Source organism: Chenopodium quinoa, unplaced genomic scaffold (genome assembly GCF_001683475.1).
Source record: "Chenopodium quinoa cultivar QQ74 unplaced genomic scaffold, ASM168347v1, whole genome shotgun sequence".
Classification (NCBI taxonomy): Eukaryota; Viridiplantae; Streptophyta; class Magnoliopsida; order Caryophyllales; family Amaranthaceae; genus Chenopodium; species Chenopodium quinoa.
The window spans coordinates 4,583,162-4,607,961 of NW_018743955.1; the positions used below are offsets into that span (position 1 = coordinate 4,583,162).

General features: G+C 41.7%; 1 protein-coding gene and 1 pseudogene across 1 annotated transcript; both read right to left on the reverse strand.

Annotated features, from left to right (window-relative positions):
• LOC110689462 overlaps window positions 1–22,024 on the reverse strand; it is a 74,294-nt pseudogene extending 52,270 nt beyond the window's left edge.
• A 3-nt stretch (window positions 22,025–22,027) lies between these two features.
• Window positions 22,028–23,965, reverse strand: LOC110689463. The gene is made up of 2 exons (XM_021866251.1): window positions 23,443–23,965; window positions 22,028–22,731 (listed from the first exon to the last, which is right to left on the reverse strand). The coding sequence occupies exons 1-2, from the start codon at window positions 23,963–23,965 to the stop codon at window positions 22,028–22,030; spliced, it is 1,227 nt and encodes a 408-aa protein (XP_021721943.1).
• Window positions 23,966–24,800: the final 835 nt, after the last annotated feature.

Genomic DNA, 24,800 nt, shown 5'->3' on the forward strand with positions numbered 1-24,800 from the left:
AGTCTCATCACAAGACTGGAGTTTAGCTCCGTGCCACTGCCGTTCGACAGCAGAATTGATGTCTTTTCCCCTGAGGTCCAGGAGTTGTTGGGTTTGATTGCTATTCGGGCTCGAGCTGAGGTGAAGTCGACTCAGTTCAGCGTTAGGGGGATTCGTCGCTCGACTCTAGCAGCGGCTCTTGACAATGGTGAGACTACCCGAGAGCAGCGGGTGCGCATCTTAACACTCATCTTGCTGTCAGGGATGTTCTCCCCTAACAAGGATAGTAGGGCGCTGCTTTACTACCTTCCTGCCGTCCGCGATCTACACCGGATCGGGACTTATGACTGGGCCAGCCTAGCCTATGCTGATTTCATTCGAGCGCTGCGGGACTCGTGTCGACATCGGTCCTTTGGGACGAATGTTGCTTTGTCCGGCTTTCGGAGGGTCGTAGAGGTAAACCTTATTCCCTATAAAGTTTAGCTCTACATTTTAGTCTTCTTGTAGATCTGGTTCTACGAGTACTTCCCCTCAGCTGCGCCGGCGAGACCGTCGCCGCGCAGGCGAGACCGTCGCTGCGCAGGCTTCCAGTTAGCGCTTCCTGGGGCAGCCGCCGTGTGGGGATGTCCACTACATATGTTCGAGATTGGATCATCTCGGTATGATTCCTTTCCTATTTGACATTTTGTGATGCCTTAGATAGATTCTTGCCATATTGACGCTCTTTGCATTAGCCTAAGGTGTTTTACCGACCGTGGGTCGACTTAGCAGTCCCTAGGTTAGCCGCGTAGTATTCTGCTGAGCGTCGCTATTTCTTGGGGACCTATGGAGCGACTGCATATCTTGGAGATAGGGTTGCTATTCAGCATTCCTCCGATACCTTTGTCGTTCCTGCTCCTCCACAACGTCACATGTTTAACGCTACGAAGTTGGTGAGCATGTCAGAGGGAGCTGGTACCCCTTAGCGATCTTACACGATCCCTGGGCGATGCTATGGGGAGGAGCTACTGTCGTTGTTAGCTTTAGTTCCTGTACCTTTCGAGGATGTGGCGGTACGATTTTAGCTTTTATCTTTCATTAAGTAGCCCCCAAGTAATGCTTTACTGATTTTGTTTTGCCTTGTCAGGACGATGCTGCTGAGTTCGTGCCACTCCGTATGTCTATCCATTATCAGGGGACATATGGGCCGATTGAGGAGATGATTCCCCCGGCTCCCGAGGACGAGCATTTCGTGGAGCGGTCGATTCCTCGCCACCAGACTCGGGTAAGCTTGTTTATTTGCAACTTTTGTCCATATATGTTATGTATGTTTACTGACTTATTTCTTTAACAGTTCTCACACGAGGTGGTTTCAGCGATGGAACGATGCATAGATGCCTTCCGGAGCCAGCTTGTCCGGATGAGGAACGTGGCTACCTGCCGTCAGGACGACTCCGTTCAGGAGGTAGTTTTTCTTCTTATATTTTGCATTACCACTTCTATTTTGCCTGTTTCTGATTTTAATTTCTTTTGCAGGTTCAGCCCATTCCTTCTCGTACCCGCATGAGGCCTGAGGTGCGGAGGGATCCGGCGAGGTATAGCTCGAGACGTCGCCGCACTACTTTGGGAGGTCGGGGTGGTCATTCTGAGGCTGCCCGTACCGAGGCGGTAGAGGGCTCGGGTTCTTCTTCTGAGGGTGCACATGCTGCGCCGGTAGGCCAGGGAGAGGCTACCTCGGCTCTTAGAGGTGGTGGGATGTACGAGGTTAGCTCGTCATCGCAGCGGCCTTCGCAACCTCAGCCTCAGGTTGATCTTGGGTGGACGGGTCCTACGTTGAGCTTTCCTCCTCCCGCGGAGACTGGAGCTGATGCTGGAGCTGGAGCCGGAGCTGGTGGAGAGGTTACTCCTCGTACAGCAGAGTTTTATGCGATGATGGGTTTACGTCCCGCGGCGTCGTAGTTTGTTCCTGTGCTTTTTTATTATTTATTTTGACTTTGTATAGAACTTTGCCTTTTAGTTAGAATCATTTTTTAGACATATTTGTATATACATACTATTATGAGTTTATTTTATTTATCATGTTTTTTTTTTCATTTTTTTTTTATTATTATTATGTGCATGTTTGTGTGTGCGAGGAAATGTGACAAATAATTTTGCGCAAAAATTCCGTCATTTTTGTTATTGATGGAGGGTATCCGACTTTCTCCCCCAAAAAAGAAAATATGAAAAAAGGAAAAGTCAAATAAAATATTGGATTTATAAAAAAAAGCTTGAAAATTAGTCTAAATAAAGTCCAAAAAATAATATAATTAATATAATAACTATATTAGAAAAAGATAAGGAAACCGTAAAGTCGTTAGCAGACTCGAATTAAGTCGAAAACGCGGTTTTGCAAAAAAGCGCGTATGATGAGGCAAATTGGCGCCAGCTGGCTCACCCGTTTTGGTGTAGATCTAGGCGCTACCCTTAGCGTTTGGCGCCAGGCTCTGGCGTCAGGCGCCAAGAGTTGGCGTCTGGCGCTAAAGAGCGCTGACTCCGAATCCTTCATTCCCAGATTAAAACTGCTCCGATTTTGTGCATAAATAGCCCCCTGCCCAGTCGATTCTTTTTATAATTTCAGCAAATAAAATATTTCTTAGCTTTTAGAAAAAATAACATCATGTCTCTAGTCACCAAGACTTTCACCAACTACACCCATGAATGGTGCCGGTCACTTAATGCCAAAGAAAGAAAAGAATTAGATGTGTTTCACTTGGGGGGTATTTATGGTATCAAAGGGGTAGATCTTGACTCAGATTTTATTCATACCGCTCTAGAATATTGGGATGTAGATACTCTTTGCTTTAAAATAGGGTATGATGAGATTAGCCCTTTGCCGGAAGAATTTGGTGCTATTTTAGGTTTTCCTGCAATAGATCTTGTAGTAATCCCTAGAATAGATGCATATTATTATAAGGATTTTGAATGCTTCTTCAATTTAAAAGACAGAGATCTATCAAAAATAGTAGATGGTAACATAGTTAATTTAAAAGAATTTGCTCGCCATTATTTTTATAGACCTTACTCCGAATCTTTTCATGTTTATAGAAGAAGGGCTTTCTTGTTATGTATGCTTAATCAATTTTTTCTTACTAGTGGTAAAAATAATGAGGGTCAATCAATTATAACCACTATATTAGAACAAATTGAATCAGGGAGAAATCCAATGCCTTTAATAGTTAGAGAGACTATGATTAGTCTTGATGACTTAAAGAGGAATCCAAAAGTACCTTTTCGGGGCTCTCCAATTTTATTACAGGTAGAAAAAAATAATATTTTTAATTACAGAAATCAAAAATATATTTTTGTATAGTAATAATAATTTATTCGCATTACAATTTTTTTTTTACAGATGTGGCTAATGGAAAGACTGGAATTAATTAGCCCTCCAAACAACATTGAGAAGTACACTCCAAATTGCTTCGTGAGGAGGAAGAAACGCTTCTCTAAGATGGGGCGCCATGAATGGAAGAAGGTCTTCGAATCCTTCAATTTTGCCATCAAGTGGGTCATCCCTTGGTGGAAAATATAGAGGATGGTTGGTGTCAACAAGCAACCTTTTTCTGTCTTCCAAGCTTGTCCCGTATGACTTTTTATTATCGTTGCAGGGTAAAAAGACAATACAGCCTACTTCAGACTATTCTTTCCGGAGATCTTCGCCGTCCCTACGAGTTCCCTGTCTCCTAGGAAGTGGACAAGTTTGATGCTTATTGGAGCGCTAGACCATTATGGGAAGTAATCACCCAAAAGGTTCCTCCTTCCTTACCCAATGATGTGAAAAGGTGGCTTCTGAAGAAACCTTCAAAGGTCATGAAGAAAAATCAGAGTAAAACTGATGTGAAGAGTTGTCTAGGTGACAAAGTAATTCTTGTTAAGGAACTCTTAGGTGAAAGAATTGAGTTCATAACACCTACAGTGCCTAGGAAGAAGAGTACTGCAAAAGATAAGGGAAAAAGGAAAGCTGACACCACAGAAAATAAAGCTTGGGTAGAAAAGAAGCATGGAGTCCTAGCTGAAGGGGAAACTATCTACTCCAAGATTAAATGTAGGTCCTCTAAAGGATTCCTACTAGCTAAGGTTATGGATGAGGAGGAAGAAGCAGACAAAAATTGGAAAAGGGCTAAGAAAGAGAAAGAAGATTAAGAGCATTGCTTAATTTCCAATTATTAGACTTAGTTTATTTTTTTATTTAAAGTTAATTTATTTAAGCTTTAATTAAATGCCATCAATAATGTAATTTGTTTTATTAATGAAATTCCAGCTTTTAATTAAATTATTTACTTTAAATTTATTTTATTAAAGCAATGAAAACCGAAAAATTAATTTTCCAGAAATTAATATTCCCAGAATTTTAACTCTAAATTAGCGCCATGATTTGGAGACTAGCGCCAGCTGCGGCAGTCTGGCGTCAGGCGACGGATGTCGTCGTCTGGCGCTAACGATCATTGGCTGGCGCCAGAGTTTTTTTCTGTGACGCCGATGTTCCATCGATCTTCTGTCGAATTTTTAATTAATTCTCGGATGCGAGAATTTTTAAAAAATAAAGTAGCCGCACCCGTAAAGGGTTGCCTACGTATTCATTCTTAAGGAATCAAGACAAACGTAGCTCTCTTGAGTGTCCTACTCAAGTAGTTATGGGTAGTATTTCTTAAGTTGGTCAAGATTTCTCATGTTCGAGAACTCATTGCCATCCATATCAGTTAATTTTGCTGCACCTCCTGACAGGATTGTTTTGACAATGTAGGGTCCAGACCAATTAGGTCTAAATTTTCCCCTTGGATCTAAAACATTTTTCCTTAATGCTTTTAACACCAAGTCTCCTACTTTGATGTTTCTTGTCTTGACCTTCTTATTAAAATGCCTAGCCTTACGAGTTTGGTAACACTGAGTGTGATGTAGAGCTTCTAGTCGTTTTTCATCGAGTAGAATTAACTCTTCATATCTTGCCCTAGTCCATTCAACTTCATCGAGTTTGCTCTCTAACGCGATGCGTAGAGATGGAATTTCTAGTTCGACAGGTCGTACGACATCCATTCCATATACCAAGAAAAATGGTGTATTTCCTGTTGATGTGCGAATTGACGTGCGATAACCCCACAATGCGAAGTGAAGTTTGTCAAGCCAATCTTTATAACTTTCCGTCATTTTCTCGATGGTAATCTTTAGATTTTTATTAGCTGCCTCGACTGCTCCATTTGCTTGAGGTCTATAAGGGGAAGAATGATGATGTTGAATGCCATATTTTTGTAACAATTCTTCACATTCGGCTTGAAAGTGAGTTCCATTGTCACTTATCATTTCATGTGGGACTCCGTATCGACAAATAATATTTCTCTCGATAAAGAGTGCTACATGTTTTTCAGTGAGTTTAGCGTATGATTGCGCTTCGACCCACTTTGTGAAGTAATCAATTGCTACTAGGATATATTTGTGGCCTCCTGTTCCTGGGGGAGTGATTTTGCCAATGATGTCAATTCCCCATGTAGTGAATGGCCATGATGACGTGTAGGTGTAGAGAAAGGATGGAGAAATATGTTGTAAATTGGCATAGATTTGACACTTAGGGCATCTTTTTACGTATTGATGGTAATCCCTATTCATTGTAGTCCAATAATATCCTTCTCGCATTATCTTTTGGACTAACATTTTGCCATTTATGTGAGTGCCACAAATTCCTTCATGGACTATCCTCATTGCTCTTTGTGCGTCCTTTTTCCCTACACATAAGAGAGCTCAACCCTTAGGTACCCTTTTATGTAGCTTGTTGTCTATGAGTACATATTGGGAAGCCAAAAGTCTTAAAGCTCGTTTTGCTCTTTTTTCAGCATGGGGAGGGTATTCTCCTTTGGTGACGTAATTGAGTATATCCGTGTACCACAGTTCTTCTTCTTCTTCTTCTTCTTCTTCTTCTTCTTCTTCTTCTTCTTTGTCTTGGACTACTTCATCATCTTCTATAGCATGGATGTATGCTGGTTTGTGCCTTTTTTCTATAATTAGAGGCATTTTCTCGATTTTCGTGGGAATCCTAACCATCGAGGCTAGTCTTACCAAGGCATCAGCAAATTGATTTTCTTCTCTAATTAGATATGTTAACCCCTAGCGTTAACCCCTAGCTTGAACCCCACTGTGATCATACACTAAGTACGGTGGCGTCCAAAAGGGAAGAAGATAGAGAAAAAGAGTCGCCAACAAGTTTTAGGAACCTGTAAACCGTTCACAGGGTGAAGGTTACACCCCTTAACGATCCAAGAGATCGTCAACTCCATAAGGTCTAGAACCAAATAAGGGTTCGGGGATGAAGGTACAAATCCAACCTAAAAGAGATTGAACCTGCCCTAATAATAGGCCTCTACTTTATTCTGATCGTATTCATGTGCGCTTTCTGACTAACATACAATCAATAGGATTAACCCTAAACATGTTTATCTATGTTGGTTGAATATTAATGCACAAATAAACTATTATTGGCAATCACTTGAAATTATAATCAAATTAACCTAACAAGATTATTAATTATCTCATTAAGCATGATTACAAGTACAAATTCCCTTTAAACATGCATAAAAAGCGTGATCAAGCAATACCAATAAATATATCAAGCAACATAATAATGATAATCATAATTACCATAAAAATAATCATGTTAATCATAATAATAATAATTATAAAATTATAATCATAATCAAAACAATTATAAAAATAATCATAAATCATGTTAAAGCATAATAAAAATAGCAAGATCCTAGGCATGATACTAACAAGATTAATAACAAACCCTAGCATGTCACTAAGCAATAAAAATCAAATCTTTAACCCTGACATGATACTAACAATCATTAATATTAGGAGGAACATAGGAAGCATCGTAACAATCATATTTAGTATTAAAGTTACCCTAGACATGATACTAGGAATATCATAATAACAATACAAATATGATTTCTACATCATAACATCAATAAATCAATTAAAGTACTTACTTTGATGCCTCTTACCTCTTTCTAATAACAAAATACACACGTTAGTAACTTCAAGGAAAATAATAAAACAACAATTAAATTAAATAATTGAAATAGAGATTTGGGACCAAACCCTCAGAAATTAAACCTTTCACGCCTAGGGCGAAGGCAACTTTGAATATGGCTTGGTGTATCTAGATCTTGTGAATGCGGAATTTTGTATTTAAAAGCAAGTTTTGAGAAAGAAAGAGAGAGATGAATTAATTATAAGAGAATGAGAATTGAGAAACTGATTGTAGGTGAATATAGATGAATGTTGATGAGAATTGGTGAATGAAAACGGAGTTTTTAATACGTTATTTATAGAGAAAATCAGCCAAAAAGATAAAATACCAAAACAGAGCATTGGCGCACGTTAAACAGAGCTGGCGCCAACGCTGGCTAATTGGCGCCAGGCGCCAACATTAGCGTCAGGCGCCAATAGCTGGCACCAGGCGCCACGCCTGTTTTTGACGCGTTTTTGAATATCAGATAAGTTTGTCGTACTGGAGGATAAAATCGTATCTTTTCCTCAAAAATGTTCTTTGATTTTAATTAAAACTCTGAAAAGTCAACAAAAGTCAATTTATCATGCTAATTGAATTAGGAATGAGAAGAACCTTCTAGAAGAATCTAGAAGACTAAAACCATTCCTAATTGCATTAGGAATGATAAATCAGATTAGGCCCTCCCCTAGATCATTGGGCCGTATATAAGGCTCAAACCGGACCCAGTTTAGTAAATTGGTCATAACTTCCTGAATATATACCGGAATTGGGCTTATAATATATCGTTGGAAAGCTCTTTTCAAGCCCCATCCAACAACACTACTATTGGACCCATATCATGAACCAACCAAACTGTATTGGCTGTTTTCTTAAAATAAGTTTTCAAAAACAGAGAGAAGAGAAAAGAAATTAACAACTATCCGCAACACTAAACTTTCCACACTTTCGCTTCATTCGATTATGATTCGACGCGAAAGGTACTCATCACCTGGTGTGTTTTGGGGAGACACAAATGGGTGTCTACAGAAGCCCCCATTTTGACTGAGTTTAGAGAAACGCGAGTTTCGAAAACAAAAGTCAAAGTATCGATAGGGATGGAGAATGATTCTGAACGTTCTGCGATCCTAAACCATTCTTGTAACTTCGATACCTGCAAAACTAGTGTTAGTTAAACAGATAGGAGAGTTAAGAAACGCGTATCTTGCACCGTCGAGCACACGTTTCTGAAAGTAACCGATTGTTTTGATGACCTCCTGCAAGCTAGAGCATGCCATCCTGCTTGAAAACCGCTACGCCTGTAACTGCTTCCAAATTAGAAGATTGCTTCGCCTGAAACGATCCTCCTCCGCGTTGATAATATTCCATGTCCAAGGGAATACTATCGAAGATTGTTTCACTTGAAACAATCCTCAGTTGTTTGTGACAACTCTCCACAATCTAGGGAACGCCACCTTGCTATTTCGATGTTTACTCGTCTCTGAACAAAGATCTTCCTTTTTCTTAGATATGTTCACGCGCCTCTGAACAAAGAGCTTCATTTCTTTTTTTTTAATATGAACTTCTAAATTATGTGTCCACGCGTCTCTGAACGAAGAGCTTGATAATAGGATATCTTTGATGATATGTCCACGCGTCTCCAAACAGAGGAGCTTTTGAATGATATGCCCACACGTCTCTGGAGCAAAAGAGCTTGATGGAAATGTTCACGCGTCTTTGAACAAAAGAGCTTCAATAATATGCCCACGCAACTCTGGAGCAAACAGCTTTGATGGAGATGCTCACGCGTCTCTGAACAAAAGAGCTTGAATAATATGCCCACTCGTCTCTAGAGCAAAGAGTTTTGATGGAGATGTTCACGCGTCTCTAAACAAAAGAGCTTGAATAATATGCCCACGCGTCTCTGGAGCAAAGTTCTTGAATGGAGATGCTCATGCGTCTCTGAACAAAAGAGCTTGAATAATATGCCCACGCGTCTCTGGAGCAAAGAGCTTTGATGGAGATGTTCACGCGTCTCTGAAAAAAAATATCTTGAATAATATGCCCACGCGTCTCTGGAGCAAAGAGCTTGAAAGAAATGTCCACGCGTCTCTGAACAAAAGAGCTTTGGTACTTGAACATTTGTTGCAATAATGTTCTGAAGAAAAATTTCCGAAGACCAACGTTTGTCGATCTCTAAAGCTCGCCTGAACTTTGCTTCCGCTAAAACCAATATGTCGGTGTCTCCGTGATTAGAGGTTTAAGCTAAGTGAGACGATCTTTCATCAGGTCGATCACTTATTGTGATTGTATCAAACTGACTACTTAATCATGTCAAATTGCTTATAGGGGCTAACTGGTGTACCAAGGAACCCGAAATTGCTGTATGAGGTTGAAATCACCTTTCTGAGAGGCTTCGAGCTCTGTCGCTGCTGAGATATCTCTAGCGCCAGGAATTGACTCTGCCGCCAGACGGTGTGATAGGGTCCTCCCTATTCTGCTGCACCTGTATTTATTTTTTACTATAGAACTTTGCTAATCTTTTTAACCATCTTAGGGTTGACCTAAGGCTTAGCATTGCTTGACTCATCGACTTGACACGACTCAAGGTATATAATTGACTCGATATGATTAACTGACTCGAGGTTGACTCGACTCGAAGTGAAATGACACATGTGACTCGTGACCCGTGTGTGAATTGTAATGTGATCCTGCGACTCGAAAATGCAAAAAGCAAAAAATTTCCGTCATTTTTGTTTGTGGAGGGTACCGACTTTCTCCCAAAAAAAAGAAAGACGCGAAAAAAAGAATCGAAGTTTTCAAATGCACATTGAATGAGCTTAGTCAAATGTTGTTTGATATTATCTCTCAAGGTGCAAGGATTAATCCATCCTAGGCTATCTCAATGGTTGACTCTATGGTAAAAGTATTTGGGTAACTTAGGCACGGAGGCTAAGTACTTCATACTTTGTAATGCAATGACAATTACGAGTGATTTTAACGAAGCATGCTTCAGCATTAAGATTTCATGACAAAGGGTTCCTAAGGGAAAGTATATTTGGTCATGTATCTGTGATGTGAGTGAAAGTTACACTAAAGTTAGGCCACAAGAGCTAAGTGTGTGGAAAGATATTATTTTTAAAAGAGCCAAATGATGGTGACCCTTAGGCTAGACAAGCTAATAATGTAAGGATCAAGCCCCCAAGTCTAGCTCTAAGTGAATAGAGATGAGCATTGGAGATCCCTTGATGTGATCATGGTGTAAGTGTGTGAATATGAATATGAATGCATGTTTATTACGGCCGCACCTCTATGTGAAGTTGCCTACGTATCCGTTAGGAATCAGGCCGAACGTAGCTCTAGCCGAACCTTGCACAAGTGTGTATACCTCAAAAAGGTCTTATTAAGGGTTTTAACATGGTTAGGCTAAAGGTTAAAGAAGAAGGGGATAAAAAGGCTCAAGACCCTAGATAATCCCCCAAGGTGTGCAACCTTGCTTTTGAATCTTTATATTTTTATGCTTGAGTTTCTATTCTTTTTTTTATCTCTTTTTTGCTTTAGCATTTATTTTATTTTTATAAGTGTGGGCAATCCCGATCATGCGGTCTATCACTCACTTGGCATTCATGTTTCTAAGGCACGGTACCGAGCACTCGATAAGAGACGCAATCAAAGACGTGTTCTTATCGAAGATATTTTCGTATCAAAGACATTGGAACACTTACCCTTTTGTACACTTGTAGGCGTCGTTCGAAGTGCGCCTACGTTAAAAAGCATGTTGGAAATATGCTTGGCACTCTTAAGAAGTGGGAATTAACATAATACGATTAGGGACAAATAAAGTAGGGAGCCGCCAACAAGTTTTTTAAGGAACTTGTAAACCGTTCACGGATCATAAAAGGCAACCACGATTAAAGGGACAACGATAGGCCACAACGATTGACCCGTGAAGGTTACACCCGATTCATAATCCATGAGATTACTAACTCCATATGGTTCGGAACCACGAAAGGAGGATCGGGGATGATGGTACGAAGTGAATCACGGAGTCACATTCGCCCGTATTGACCTCTACTTGATTCTTATATTGAAAAGCATTCATGTGATCTCAAAGGCATACAAACAAAATATTCAATTCGCTCCAAACTATTATTATGCTAAATTTGTTGAATATTAATGCAACACATTATTCTAAAATATCGTGATCACTTGATTAAACAACAAGATTAAAAAGGAACCTAAACCGGTTGTCCAAATTATCTTATTAGGCGTGATTTTCAATTACATATTCCCTTTAACATGAAATATGGTGATCAATAAAAAATAATAGAATAAACATTAATATTGGAAGCAATTTAATAATAATAACGTGAGTCAAACCAAATACAAAATAACCTAATCATGATACTAGCAATAAGAAAATAAAATAAGAGTAACTAAATTAATTAATTACTCACATTCCGCGCGTTCTTTTAAATTGCTACATCATGAATAAACTGTTACTAACTTCAATTAAAATATAAATCAAATTGAAACAATTAAATTAAATAAAAAGTAGAGTTGATTTAGTCGAAACCCTCAGTTAATTCTACCTTTCACGCCTTGGTTTAAGGACGGAACCTCGGGATAAATATAGACTCCTTGGAGTGCTTAGGGGAATTGTTATGAAAGAATAAGGAGGCTAGAAATTAGGTTAAAGAGGGAGAAGAGAATGATTTTTGGTGTAAGGTGAGAGAGAATGATTATTGGTGCCCCGTACATCAGAAATGAGGGGGTATTTATAGAGAAAATGTGCTGAGGGAGCACACGGAACCCTAAAATGATAAAAACCCTAAAAATGTATCCCGCGACACGGCAAAGTGTACCGTGACACGGGAAATCCCACCTTCAGACGGGAAACTTTCCCGTGACACGGTACAAATTTGCGTGAGACAGGGAATTTTTAGGTTACGGGAAGTGAAAACGCGTTTAGGGATGATCGGTGGACAATAGGTCGTTAGTTTATTATCCTAGATCAAAATTACAATTTATAACTCCTATCCTAGCTCTATCAAATTTTGCTTTAGATAGCGGTAAGGTAGGGTCGATTCCCAAGGAAACGGGGGTTTAACACAATTAATACGAAATCGAGGAGAAATTGCTAATAACAAAAGGTGGTATTTGAATTTGTGTTGAAGAATTCTATGGACAAACTAACTACTATTGAGCCTAGAATAAACTAGAAATAAGGGAAATAGATTAAACACTTTTAAAAGCAAATAAATGGACAAGATTACAGAGATAACAATGACAAAAGCACTAGGGAAAGGGGGATTCAATCATGAACAAAGAGTACTAGTGAAAACCGAAAGGAAACCGATTCTAGGAGTATAAACTCTACCTAAAATAGTTCATTCTCATGCAACTACTTAAGCAAGTCGACGAAATCATTCACACCTAGATTAAATCATTCTCATGCATTCAATCAAGGGCTAGATTCTTGGGATTAGAGGTGCACACACTAACTCCAAGCATATTATAGCTCAAATCATCAACTCAAGAATAAATCCCAATCAATAATCAATAGATATTCAAATACACATGATTTTCACCCCCTTCCCTAGCTAAAAACCTAAGCTAGAAGGAAGGGAATGGCCATAAAAACTAACATAAGCATGTATTCAATACCAACACAACCTAACATGATTCTAACTTGAAAGGAAAATCAAAGAAACTAATAAAGCTTGAATATTTATGGAAATAAACTTAAGTAAGATCAATAAAACAAAGAAGATCAAAAACTAGAGAAACAAAAGTAAAGATTGATATTATAAAGATTAAAGATTACCAAATCATCAAAGTAGTAGCAACAATCTAGAAGAAAGCTTGAATATTTGGTTACAAAGATTGAATCTTGAACACTAGTGTTTTCTCTCTCTAGAAACCATGAACTTCTCTCTCTACCAATGATTTTTGGGGCCAATGGAATAGTGGATGCTAAGAAAATCAAGCAAGGGACTATTTATAGTCTTCTACCAAAAGGAAGAAAAAGGGCAAGGGAGAGGGCTCTCCGAACAGGCAGCTGCGCCCTCTCCAAGCTGGGTAAATAGCCTCGTAAAACCCATAAAGCCGCGCCCGCGGGCCTAAGTGCCGCGCCCGCTAGGCTTCTTTGCCGCGCCCGCGGCACATTTGCACCGCGCCCGCGGCTCGCCATCTTTACTTTCTTCTGCTGGCTTCAGACTTTTCATGTCCGCGCCCGCGGCCCATCAGAACAGCGCGCCCTCTCCATCCTAGCATCTCCACTCCTTTGCCAAGCTCCTTTGGCATCTCCACTCGAGCTATTGATTCGTGAATCGCACATAAGCGTTGGGAGCTGTCAAAACACATGAAAAGGAGGTAAAAACTAGAAGAAAAGACAAAAAGGGGAGGAAAAATACGAGAGGGGGCTAAAGTGACTAAAATCAAGATAAAAGGGGTTAAAATAGGCATAAGCAAGTGACAAATCCGGGGGAAATCGGTAGTAAAAAGGGGTTAAAATGGTGGCATAAATGCCACGCATCAAAATCCCCCACACTTGCCTCTTGCTTGTCCTCAAGCAAGACAAAGAGAGAAAGAAAAATCAAACACCACAAAGACAAACATAATATGGCATGGTTTTGGGAAAAACAGCATAAGAGATCCAAAGAACAATTGCTTTATCTGGACTCAACCATGACAAAAACGTCAAAGAGTATTAGCTATTCTCAACTACGTGATGCATGCACGCCTCAAGATGTTAGAGATTGCAAGAGTCGAGCCTCAACTAAGCATAGAGAACTAGTGAGTCATCTTTCGCCCTAATCCCCTCTAAAACGGTCCGCGTTCTCCCCACTAGCTTCAAATCGTCCCCCTAGATGGCTCCTCATGATTCCACGAAGGAACCGGAAAAAGATTTAATTTGAGGAAGTAAAAGATCATCCCGACATCTCAACTATGCACGTTCCTTCCATAGCGTTGAGAACCATCTCCCTCCACCGGTTGTTGACCATGCACTCTTAAAGGCAAAGGGGCTTCACAAGGGTTGTGCTGACACGGCTTAAGGTAGAGGTCGGAATATTCAATTTGAAATAGTGGCGGTAATTCCTAAGTGAAGCAAGAGAAAGGGGGATCCTGAAGGTCAAAACTCAAAACACAACCACAACTCAAACGAATATCCAAACATTTTGATTTCATTCGCATCACCACCCTTTATTCAAGTATATATACAAGATAAATAAATTTCTCATTTCATCAAATAAAGGTTTTTTTTTTTCAAACTTCTTTACATATTCAACTCTAGAATTACAAACCAATTCCACAAATGATTCACGTTCACATTCATGACGCTCTTTCACACTCGCCTCGCAAAGCCATTGCTTCATTAACTAATAGGGGTTAGTAAACATAGGTTTCTAGGCTTGTAATGAGGTTGAGACAAGAATGGGAAAACATTAGGCTCAAATTGGTTGGCAAGAGGGATGATGCAAAGAGAAAAATCAAATTTGTAACTAAATAAAAGAGAAAATAAACAAAAATGAGAAATGGTGCCCTTTTCCTCTCTCAAAAGTCCAAGGTCGCAATCTTGGGAGCTAATAGTCAACACAAGGATTCAAATATGCATAGTCGAGGATCCTAATACGCCGCTCAACAAGTTGATGAAGGCATGAACAAGAGAACCTCACAAGGGATGAGAAAGGTAAGCAAATACCAACTAGAGGGCTTCAAATCCACTACAGGGAGCAACTCCATCTTACCACATCCCGCGAACTAGGGGTTCAAACGCCCTCACAAGTTCTTACCCATGCTACCTTAACTAAGGCTCGTCTAATTCAATCAACAACAATCTCGAAATGTGCACCTCATCACATAGTAAAGAAAAAGGACAAACATTCAAGGATGCATCATCACGGAGATAGAATCCAAATGTAGCAAGCAAGTTCCAAAACACATTCATATCATCATGCCATAATTATGCTTATCACACAAAAGGAAGTAGAACAAAGGAAAGAGAGAATCAAGAAGGTTCATATGAGAGGCTTAAAGATTCAAATAAATCCCAATCGACATACAAGTGATCGTTTGGTCTCAATACCAACGATCCCAGGTTCCTTGGAACCGCATGCAAACATCCTCGAACCATTCAACTCTTTCCTAAGCTAAAGCCTAAACTAAACACGACACGAGAAAAGAAAAGAAAAGTAAAGGAAAGATCTCACCAATGTCTCTTGAAGAAAAAAAATAAAGCAACCAAGCGATTTACCGTGCCTCCACATGTCGCTTTCAATTTCTTCCAAGCTACAAAAGAGAGGAAAACAAAGAAAAACAAGGCAAGCACTACAAAGAAAAGAACGTTAGTACTAGAGAGAGAGAAAAAAATCCATGAACTAAATTCTTTGGGTATGACCTACTACCCAAATATCCCATCATTATAGAGTCATTATCATCAAAACATTGTCATCGTATCATCATCATCATAGAAACGGACATCATAGACACCAGACAACAACAACGCTACCAACGACACCTACACCCAAAACCCCTAAATAGTCCCTTGAGTCTTAGGTGCCTTCCCCCACACTCGCCTCAAGCATTCCCTAACACTCTCCTTTGACTCAGACACCCCCCCCCCCACACTAGAGTAAAGCGTCGTCCTCGATGCGGCGTGAGGAAAAGTAATAGGGGGGGAAGACAAAGGGAGGGAACAAAAAGAACAAGGGGGAAACTAATGGCTACTAGAGTCGGAACCGTCGTTATCCGCGCTCCCATCGTCGTAGGAGAAACCCGATGGGGGGCCATAGGGGTCCCAACCTCCGGAGTAGCCAGGTGGCCACCCATAATGACCTTTGAAGAGGTCAAGCTGGGACGCGGATAACTGGTCATATGGCTCGGGTTGGACAAGGGGGTCGGGGTGAGAGGGGTCGACATAGGGGTAGTTAGGATCACCCCTGTAATCACTCCCACCCGAAACCCGATAATCATAATGACCGGACTCATCAGGGAAATCACGCCTAGGCACAGTAGGGTTCGAGGTCCCTTGCCAATATGGGTACGTAGGTAGGTTGTCACCCCCCCAAGATGGCACGGGCCCTTGTTGGGCCGGCACATAAGGGTAGTTGACCGGGGGAGTGACATCCCCTCTACGCACACTCAAATCATATAAGGCGTTGGTTTGGTAAGAGAGGTGTTGGTGGGAAGCAAACATACCTTGCATGCCGAGTTGCATGCTTTCCATTTGGGCTCGCATTGCCTCCATTTGTTGGTAGTCAGGTTGATGATGTTGTTGTTGTTGCCTTGATCCTTGTTGTTGTTGTTGGTGGTGGAACTCATCCTCTGTGCCCACATTGCTTTGGCCGGACCCCTCCCCCGTGACCATCCTAGCGCTAGGAAGGACGCCTGAGTCCTTCTTTACCCACCATGGGTAATTGACTCCTTCCCTTGTGAAAGAAGTGAATTCCGGCTTGGGCAGGAAACAGTGGTGCTCGTGGGAGACAAGTAAGCTCCAAGTCTTTCCTCGATCCTCGGTATCTGCGATGAACTTCATGGTTTTTAGTTGGTCGAGGTCGAGCCAGATATCACTCCCATCACTCTTCCCTACGGGGGTGCAAGATTCGAGCTTAGCCAAATGCCCCAGCTTCTCGGCTATCCGAGTTACCATCCCTCCAAAATGAATTTCACCTTTCCTTGTACCCGACTGGACACTCTCAATGCATTTGGTGAATAGAAACCCGAAGTTCATTCTGTGCCCAATTTCCGGCTGCGTAGCTAGCCATAATAGTCGGATTTCCTCGGTTGTAATCTTCCCCAAGTCCTGTTTATTAAAGACCGTGTACCCAAGGATTCGATGCAGAAGTCTGATGGCTGGGTGCATGATCTGACTGGCTAAAGAGTACTTGGAGTTGAAGGCGTCCATTCTCGAAATGACCTTCCACCAGTGAAGGGGCTCATAAGCATGGAGGCCCGCATGTTCGGGAAAGAACATATCGGCATCGGGGTTGAAATCCAGCAGTTGGTTAAACTGGCGGAGGGTGAAGGTTTCTTTTTTGTTAAAGAGTTGGAAGGAGATGGAGAGATCATTATCTCCTGCGGCATGAGTTTCGAAGGAAGCAAGAAACTCTAGGGTAGGCTCTTTGTAGGTTCGATAGGCACTTGACACAAAGGAACCGAGTCCGAGGTTGTTGAACAAGAACCAACAATCCTCATCGATACCAAGCTTGGTTGTGGTGGAGTGATGGTAATGCTCGGTTGGTCTCAATTTTCTGTTTAGGAGGTTGTCATAGATGGGTTTGTGGTTTTTGTTATGGAATTTGAGGGGTGGTAAAGGTGGTGGAGCGGTTTGGGGTGTAGGTTCATTTTGTTGGGGGTTGGAAGAGGATGAACCTTGGAGTTCCTTCCCACTTTTTCTCTTCTTAGAACCGAAAACCATTGTCACCAATATCAAATTGCAGTCCAATTCCAAAACAATCACTCACAATAATCACACTACAACAATCTCCAAAACCAAGAATCACCAAGTTCAAACCACAAGCAAGCAATCTATGACAAGGAACAAACTAACACAAACAACAACTCAACAATTAATAATGCTTAAGATGATGATTGAATACAATATAGGCATGCACCAATCAAAAATTTCAACATGAAAATTCATAAACATACAATTTCTCAACCAAAAGCATGTTTCAAATTCAAAGGTAAATGAGAGTAAGGAAGAAATGTATACCAAAATGGATACCAATAATTGCTCCTACTATCCCCTTGAAGAAGAAATCAAGACTTCCTCCAAGAACCCTCCAATGGTGAAAGAAATTGCCACACAAAGAGGAATACCGAAATTGGGGGTTTTAAAGGATGAAATTTCAGATTTTTGGTGAGAAAAATTGTAAAAGAGTGAGGGAATTGTTGAAATTTGATGGAATTTGATGAATTGAGAAATTTAAGAGGAATGGGTTAGGGTTTGGAATGGAGTAAGGAGTAGAGAGAGAAAAGGGGAAAAAAAACTGATTGTGTTTTCGGGCATATGGCTGAAAATTAAAGGAGAAGTCGCAGCCCTGAAGGGCCGCGCCCGCGGCATACTCTGACCGCGCCCGCGGGATCGTAAGCCGCGCCCGCGGCTTTAGGGTTTCAGGTTTCTGTTTTTCTGGACTGCAGGATGCCGCGCCCGCAGGGTGGAACTGCGCGCCCGCGGCGGTGCCTGTCCGCGCCCGCGGTGGAGCACGCCGCGCCCGCGGCTAACTCTGCCCGCGCCCGCTCTCTTTATCCCTGAGCCATCTCCATTTTATGTGGAAAAAAACTGAAAACCCCTGCCGCGCCCGCGGGGCCTTCTGTGCGCGCCCTCTCCAGTTATGACCCAGGCATCTCCGCTTTATCTTGAAAACAGGGGAGGGGCTTGTCGTGCCCGCGGGCCTATGGGCCGCGCCCGCGGGCCTATGGGCCGCGCCCGCGGGCCTATGGGCCGCGCCCGCGGGTGGCCTGTGCGCGCCCTCTCCAGGGTCCTCTCTGGGCATCTCCACTTCCTATTTCTCCAAACTCCTTCTCTTCTCCAAACCCAACTTAATAGATCATGCACCCAAAGACACAAAATCAAAAAGGGTTGAGAATTCGGGTTGCCTCCCGAAAAGCGCTTCTTTATAAGGTCATTAGCTTGACCATTTCACATTATCATCAAGAAAGTGACTTAGGATCCGGCGGATCGAGCCTCATGCACTCAATCATGCCAATTTGATCATTGCAATGGTAGAGCTTTAAACGGTGGCCGTTGACCATGAACTTGTTCCCATTCGCTTCTAACTCAAAGGACCCATAAGGAGTTGTTTTTGAAATTGTGAAAGGCCCCGACCATTTAGACTTAAGTTTTCCGGGGAACAAACGGAGCCTAGAATTGAATAACAAAACCTTGTCCCCAACCTTAAAGCTCTTGTTCCTTATATGTTGGTCGTGCCACCTCTTGGTTCTCTCCTTGTAGAGTTTCGAGTTCTCATAGGCATCATAGCGGAGCTCCTCAAGTTCATTGAGCTTAAGTAGCCTCTTTTTGCCCGCCAAGGTCATATCCATATTGAGCCCTTTGATCGCCCACCAAGCTTTGTACTCTAACTCGACCGGCAAATGACAAGCCTTTCCATAGACCAATCGGTAAGGAGTAGTACCAATCGGGGTCTTGTAAGCCATCCTTAGAGCCCAAAGCGTATCATCAAGTTTGAGAGACCAATCTTTTCTAGACTTGTTCACCATCCTCTCAAGAAGGTTCTTGATCTCCCTATTTGATACTTCCACTTGTCCTTGAGTTTGGGGGTGGTATGGTAGGCCGATTTTATGATGAACCCCATAGAGTTTGAGGAGAGCTTCAAGTTGTTTCTTGGCGAAGTGAGAACCACCATCGCTAATAAGAACTCTTGGGACCCCGAATCTTGGGAAGATGATCTTTTTTAGAAGCTTGAGCACAACCTTGTGGTCATTGGTGGGCGAGGGTATAGCTTCGATCCACTTGGTCACGTAGTCCACCACCACCAATATATAGAGATTGCCACAAGAAGAAACGAAAGGCCCCATAAAGTCGACCCCCCATACATCAAAGGGTTCAACCTCCAAAATATTTTGTTGAGGCATTTCATCACGCTTGGTTATGCCCCCACTTCTTTGGCACTTATCACATCTAGATATGAATTTGTGGGCATCCTTGTGCATTGTTGGCCACCAAAGAAGAGATTGAGAAATTTTAGCCACGGTCTTTTCTACTCCTCCATGCCCACCACATGGCAATGAATGACAAGCTCAAGCACCCCTTAGATCTCATGATCCGGAACACATTTTCTAAAAAGCCCATCTCCACATTGCTTGAATAGATAAGGATCGTTCCAAAAATACCTCCTCACTTCTTTGAAAAACCTTTTCTTTTGTTGAGAGGAGAAATCCGGGGGAACGACACCACGTGCTAAGTAATTGGCAATGTCCACATACCAAGGGCTTGGTGTTGATGCAATGGCCATAAGAGCCTCAATACCCAATTCTTCATTGATAGGCACGTCTTCTTTATTCTCAAAAGGAAGTCTCGATAGATGGTCCGCTACATAATTTTCCGCCCCCTTTTTGTCCCTCATCTCCATGTCAAAGTCTTGGAGATAAAGAACCCAACGAATGAGACGCGGTTTTGCTTCCTTTTAGGTCATAAGGTAGCGGACCGCGATGTGATCCGTGTAGACTATCACCTTTGAGCATATAAGGTAAGACCGGAACTTATCCATGGCAAAGACAACCGCTAGCATTTCCTTCTCCGTTGTGGTATAATTCTTTTGAGCTTCGTCGAGGGTTCTACTTGCGTAGTAGATGACACAAGATCTTCCTTCTTTCTTTTTCCCAAGCACGGCACCTACAGCAAAATCACTTGCATCGCACATTAGCTCAAAAGGCAAGCTCCAATCCGGAGCTTGCACCACAGGAGAAGAGATGAGGGCTTCCTTGAGCTTTTGAAATGCCTCAAGGCAACCCTCATCAAAATTGAACACAACATCCTTTTTGAGTAACTCGGTTAAGGGTTTGGCGATAGATGAAATTTTTTTGATAAACCTCCGGTAAAAACCGGCATGCCCAAGAAAAGCTCTCACTCCCGTGACGGAGGTAGGAGGGGGCAACTTAGCAATCACCGAAACCTTAGCCGAGTCTACTTCAATTCCCTTTTTTGATACTTTATGGCCTAGGACAATACCTTCCTTGACCATAAAATGGCATTTTTCCCAATTCAACACTAAACTCGTCTCTTGACACCTTTTCAAAACTTTTTCAAGGTTAATAAGGCATGTGTCAAAAGACGATCCACCAACACTAAAATCATCCATAAAAACTTCAATTTCATTCTCAAGCATTTCAGAAAAAATGGAAGTCATGCATCGTTGGAAAGTTGAGGGAGCATTGCATAACCCGAATGGCATTCTTCGGTACGCAAATGTCCCATATGGACACGTAAAAGTAGTTTTCTCTTGATCATTTGGATGGATAGGGATTTGGAAAAAGCCGGAGTATCCATCCAAAAAGCAAAAGAAAGCATGATGGGAGAGTCTTTCCAACATTTGATCCATGAAGGGGAGAGGAAAATGATCTTTCTTAGTGTTCTTGTTCAACTTCCTATAATCAATGCATATCCTCCACCCGGTGACCGTCCGGGTGGAGATTTCCTCTCCTCCTTCTCCCTTGACAATGGTCATTCCACCCTTTTTGGGGACCACGTGAACCGGGCTAACCCACTTGCTATCGGAGATAGCATAGATTATACCCGCCTCACGCAATTTCAAAATTTCCTTCTTAACTACCTCTTGGAGGTTGGGGTTTAACCTCCTTTGAGGTTCAATGGAGGTGGATTGATCATCCTCAAGGTGAATACGATGCATACATAAAGAAGGGCTAATACCCTTAATATCGTCAATGCTATACCCTATCAAATTTCTATATTTTCTCAAAACAACAATCAATTTTTCCAAATCAATACCATTAAGGGAAGCATTGACAATAATGGGGTATTCTCCTTCATTTCCAAGATAAGCATATTTCAAAGAAGGGGGAAGGGGTTTGAGTTCTACCTTGGGAGGAGGCTTAGAACTCTCCTCCAATTTTTCCTCCTTATGCTCAAGCTCATCATGCTTAGTACCGTTCTCTTCTTCCTTTTTGGCTCTTCAATGGCCATAGAAAATTCCTTTGCTTCTTGGGAGAAGTAATCTTCCTCACATGTGAGAGCTTCGGCCATAGGATCTTTAGGACTCATGACAACCCTTCCCAAATGATCTAGCTCTTCATTGACAACATCGACCCTATAACACTTCTCAACCATGGGGGTTTTGAGTAGCTTAGAGAATTCAAAGACAATTTTTTCATCGGCCACTTCACATGTAATGGTATTATTTTTGCAATTGATTACCGCCCCCAAAGTTTTAAGAGCTTCACGGCCCAAGTCAAAGGTGTATCCACATCTTCTTCCATATCCATCACCACAAAGTCACATGGCACATAGATATGTCCAACTTGAATAGGGACATCTTCAAGCTCGCCACAAGGTAGCTTCATCGATCAATCGGCCAGTTGAATGGTTTTCCTAGTGGGGATCATCTCAATGTTAAGCTTTTGAGCAATGGATAGAGGGATTAAACTAACACTTGCTCCGAGGTCGGCTAGGGCACCCCTAGCTTCCATGTTCCCAATTTTTACCGGCAAGGTAAAGCTTCCCGGGTCCTTTTGCTTCTTGGGCATTTTGTGTTGAACAAGTGCACTCACTTGATGGGGAAGAGTGATAAGCTCATCATTGAGCTTCCTTTTTTTGGTGAGAATGTCTTTCAAGAACTTGGAGTATGAAGGCATTTGTGTGACAACTTCAATGAAAGGGAGGTTAATGTGTAAGTTTTTCATCACACTTAGAAACCTTGCAAATTTATCGTTCAATTTTCTCTCCGCAAGCCAACCGGGAAAAGGAACCGGTCCATCAAGGTTTCTAGCCTCACTAGAAGTTGAGGATGTCACCACATCCTTAGTCTTCTTTTTCTCCATACTCTTCTCTTTCTCATCAACCTTCTCTTCTTCAACTTTCTTATCATCACTCATCTCTTCTTCTCCCTCCTTTTCCTTACCATCTTCTTCCTTGGGACTCTCATAAGATGTACCCGATCTCAATGTGATTGCCTTGCAAGAGTCGGGTTTTACAATATTGGAAGGGTTGGTTTGTGATTGTCCGGGCAAAGTGGAAGATGAGTTAAAAGAAACTCTCTCGGCCAATTGTGCTAGTTGTGAATCAACCATCTTGTTATGAGCCTTGACTTCTTGCATTTGTTGATTCATGGCTTGAAGTTGTTGAAGAATTTGAGTTTGAGTAGAATCGGGTTGAGATGCTTGCTCTTGACTTCTTTAAGTTGCTTGGGTTTGATTTTGGTATTGGTGTTGATTATTGCTTTGGTTGTTTCTTGGGTAGTTTCCTCTTTGATTTTGGGTTTGGAATGGAGGAGGGTTTTGATATTGGGTGTTGGAATTGTATGGTTGTTGAGCCTGTTGATTCCATTGTTGAGGTTGGTTTGCAAATCCGGGTGGTGGTTGTCTCCAAGCTACTCCTCCACCATTTCCCCTATACCTTTCTTGCCTTGTGTTGTATGCCGCTACATGCTCCGGGCTCAACCCGCCACAATAGGATGTATCATGGTTGGTGCCACCACAATTTTGACAAGAGAAAGAGTTGACTTGGGAGGAGCTTGAACCACTAGCAACACTTGTATTCAACTTGGCAAGCCCTTTTGTCAACATCTCAATTTGATGTTGCAATTGATCGACCTTCTCCAACTCATACTTCCCACCTTTCTTTGGTGCATTCCTCCTTCTTCCTCCCCAAGAGTAATTTTTAACTACCTCTTCGATCGTTGCTTCAACTTGATTTTGAGGGACTTTGATCAATTGTCCACCCGCTCCCGCATCCAAATTAGCTCGGGACATCGGTTCCAAACCATCATAGAAGAACCTCATGAGTAAGCTTTGATTGTACTCATGGTGAGGACATGCTTGCACCAACTCCTTAAACCTCTCCCAAGCTTCACTAAGACTCTCCTCCGCCTCTTGTTCAAAAGATGCTATCTTCCTCCTCATCTCGGAGGTTTTCTCCTCGGAGATGAATCTCTTCAAGAATGCTTGCACAATTTCCCTCCATGTCGTGAGAGAATTAGGCTTGACTTGCTTGAGCCACTTCTTTGCTCTCCCCGCAAGAGATTGTCGAAATAGGTGCATCCGGATGTATTCTTGAGAAACTTGGTTGGTTTGTATCATGGCACAGAGTTCGAGGAACCTATCAAGGTGCTCAATGGGGTCTTCACTTGGCGAACCCGAGAATTGCTCCGCTTGAACCATTCTTGTATATTGAGAATGGATGGTGAAGTTAGTCTCAGTGACGGATAACAATATCCCACCGGTGAGCTCATAATCCTCTGGATTACCGAACTCACGGAATAATACATCCAATTGTTGTCCCGCCATTTCGTCACCTTGGGAATGTGAGGAACAAGAATCACTTTCACTATCAAAAATTGCACCAAAACCTCTTCCCTCTTCTTGATAGAGTCTACGGACTTGTCTCAAGGTTCGGTCGATTTCGTGATCAAGGTTGTGAGTAGGTGGTCCTTGAGATCTTCTTTGCATTCACCAAAGCTAAACAAACAATTAGCAATGACTAGCAAGTGGAAAAGGAACTAAACAAAAAGCAACAAAATCCAAAATTACGCAAATAAGTGTGCAAAACTAGCCGTTTCCCCGGCAACGGCGCCAAAATTTTTGATCGGTGGACAATAGGTCGTTAGTTTATTATCCTAGATCAAAATTACAATTTATAAATCCTATCCTAGCTCTATCAAATTTTGCTTTAGATAGCGGTAAGGTAGGGTCGATTCCCAAGGAAACGGGGGTTTAACACAATTAATACGAAATCGAGGAGAAATTGCTAATAACAAAAGGTGGTATTTGAATTTGTGTTGAAGAATTCTATGGACAAACTAACTACTATTGAGCCTAGAATAAACTAGAAATAAGGGAAATAGATTAAACACTTTTAAAAGCAAATAAATGGACAAGATTATAGAGATAACAATGATAAAAGCACTAGGGAAAGGGGGATTCAATCATGAACAAAGAGTACTAGTGAAAACCGAAAGGAAACCGATTCTAGGAGTATAAACTCTACCTAAAATAGTTCATTCTCATGCAACTACTTAAGCAAGTCGACGAAATCATTCACACCTAGATTAAATCATTCTCGTGCATTCAATCAAGGGCTAGATTCTTGGGATTAGAGGTGCACACACTAACTCCAAGCATA

Bases quoted from the DNA above. Each gene is read 5' to 3' on its own strand.
- LOC110689463 (XM_021866251.1), bottom strand. From the start codon at position 23,965: ATGGCGGGACAACAATTGGATGTATTATTCCGTGAGTTCGGTAATCCA. The intron at 22,732-23,442 runs GTTTGGAACCGA...ATTCACAACTAG, and splicing joins CATGAGGTTCTTCTATGATG to CACAATTGGCCGAGAGAGTT.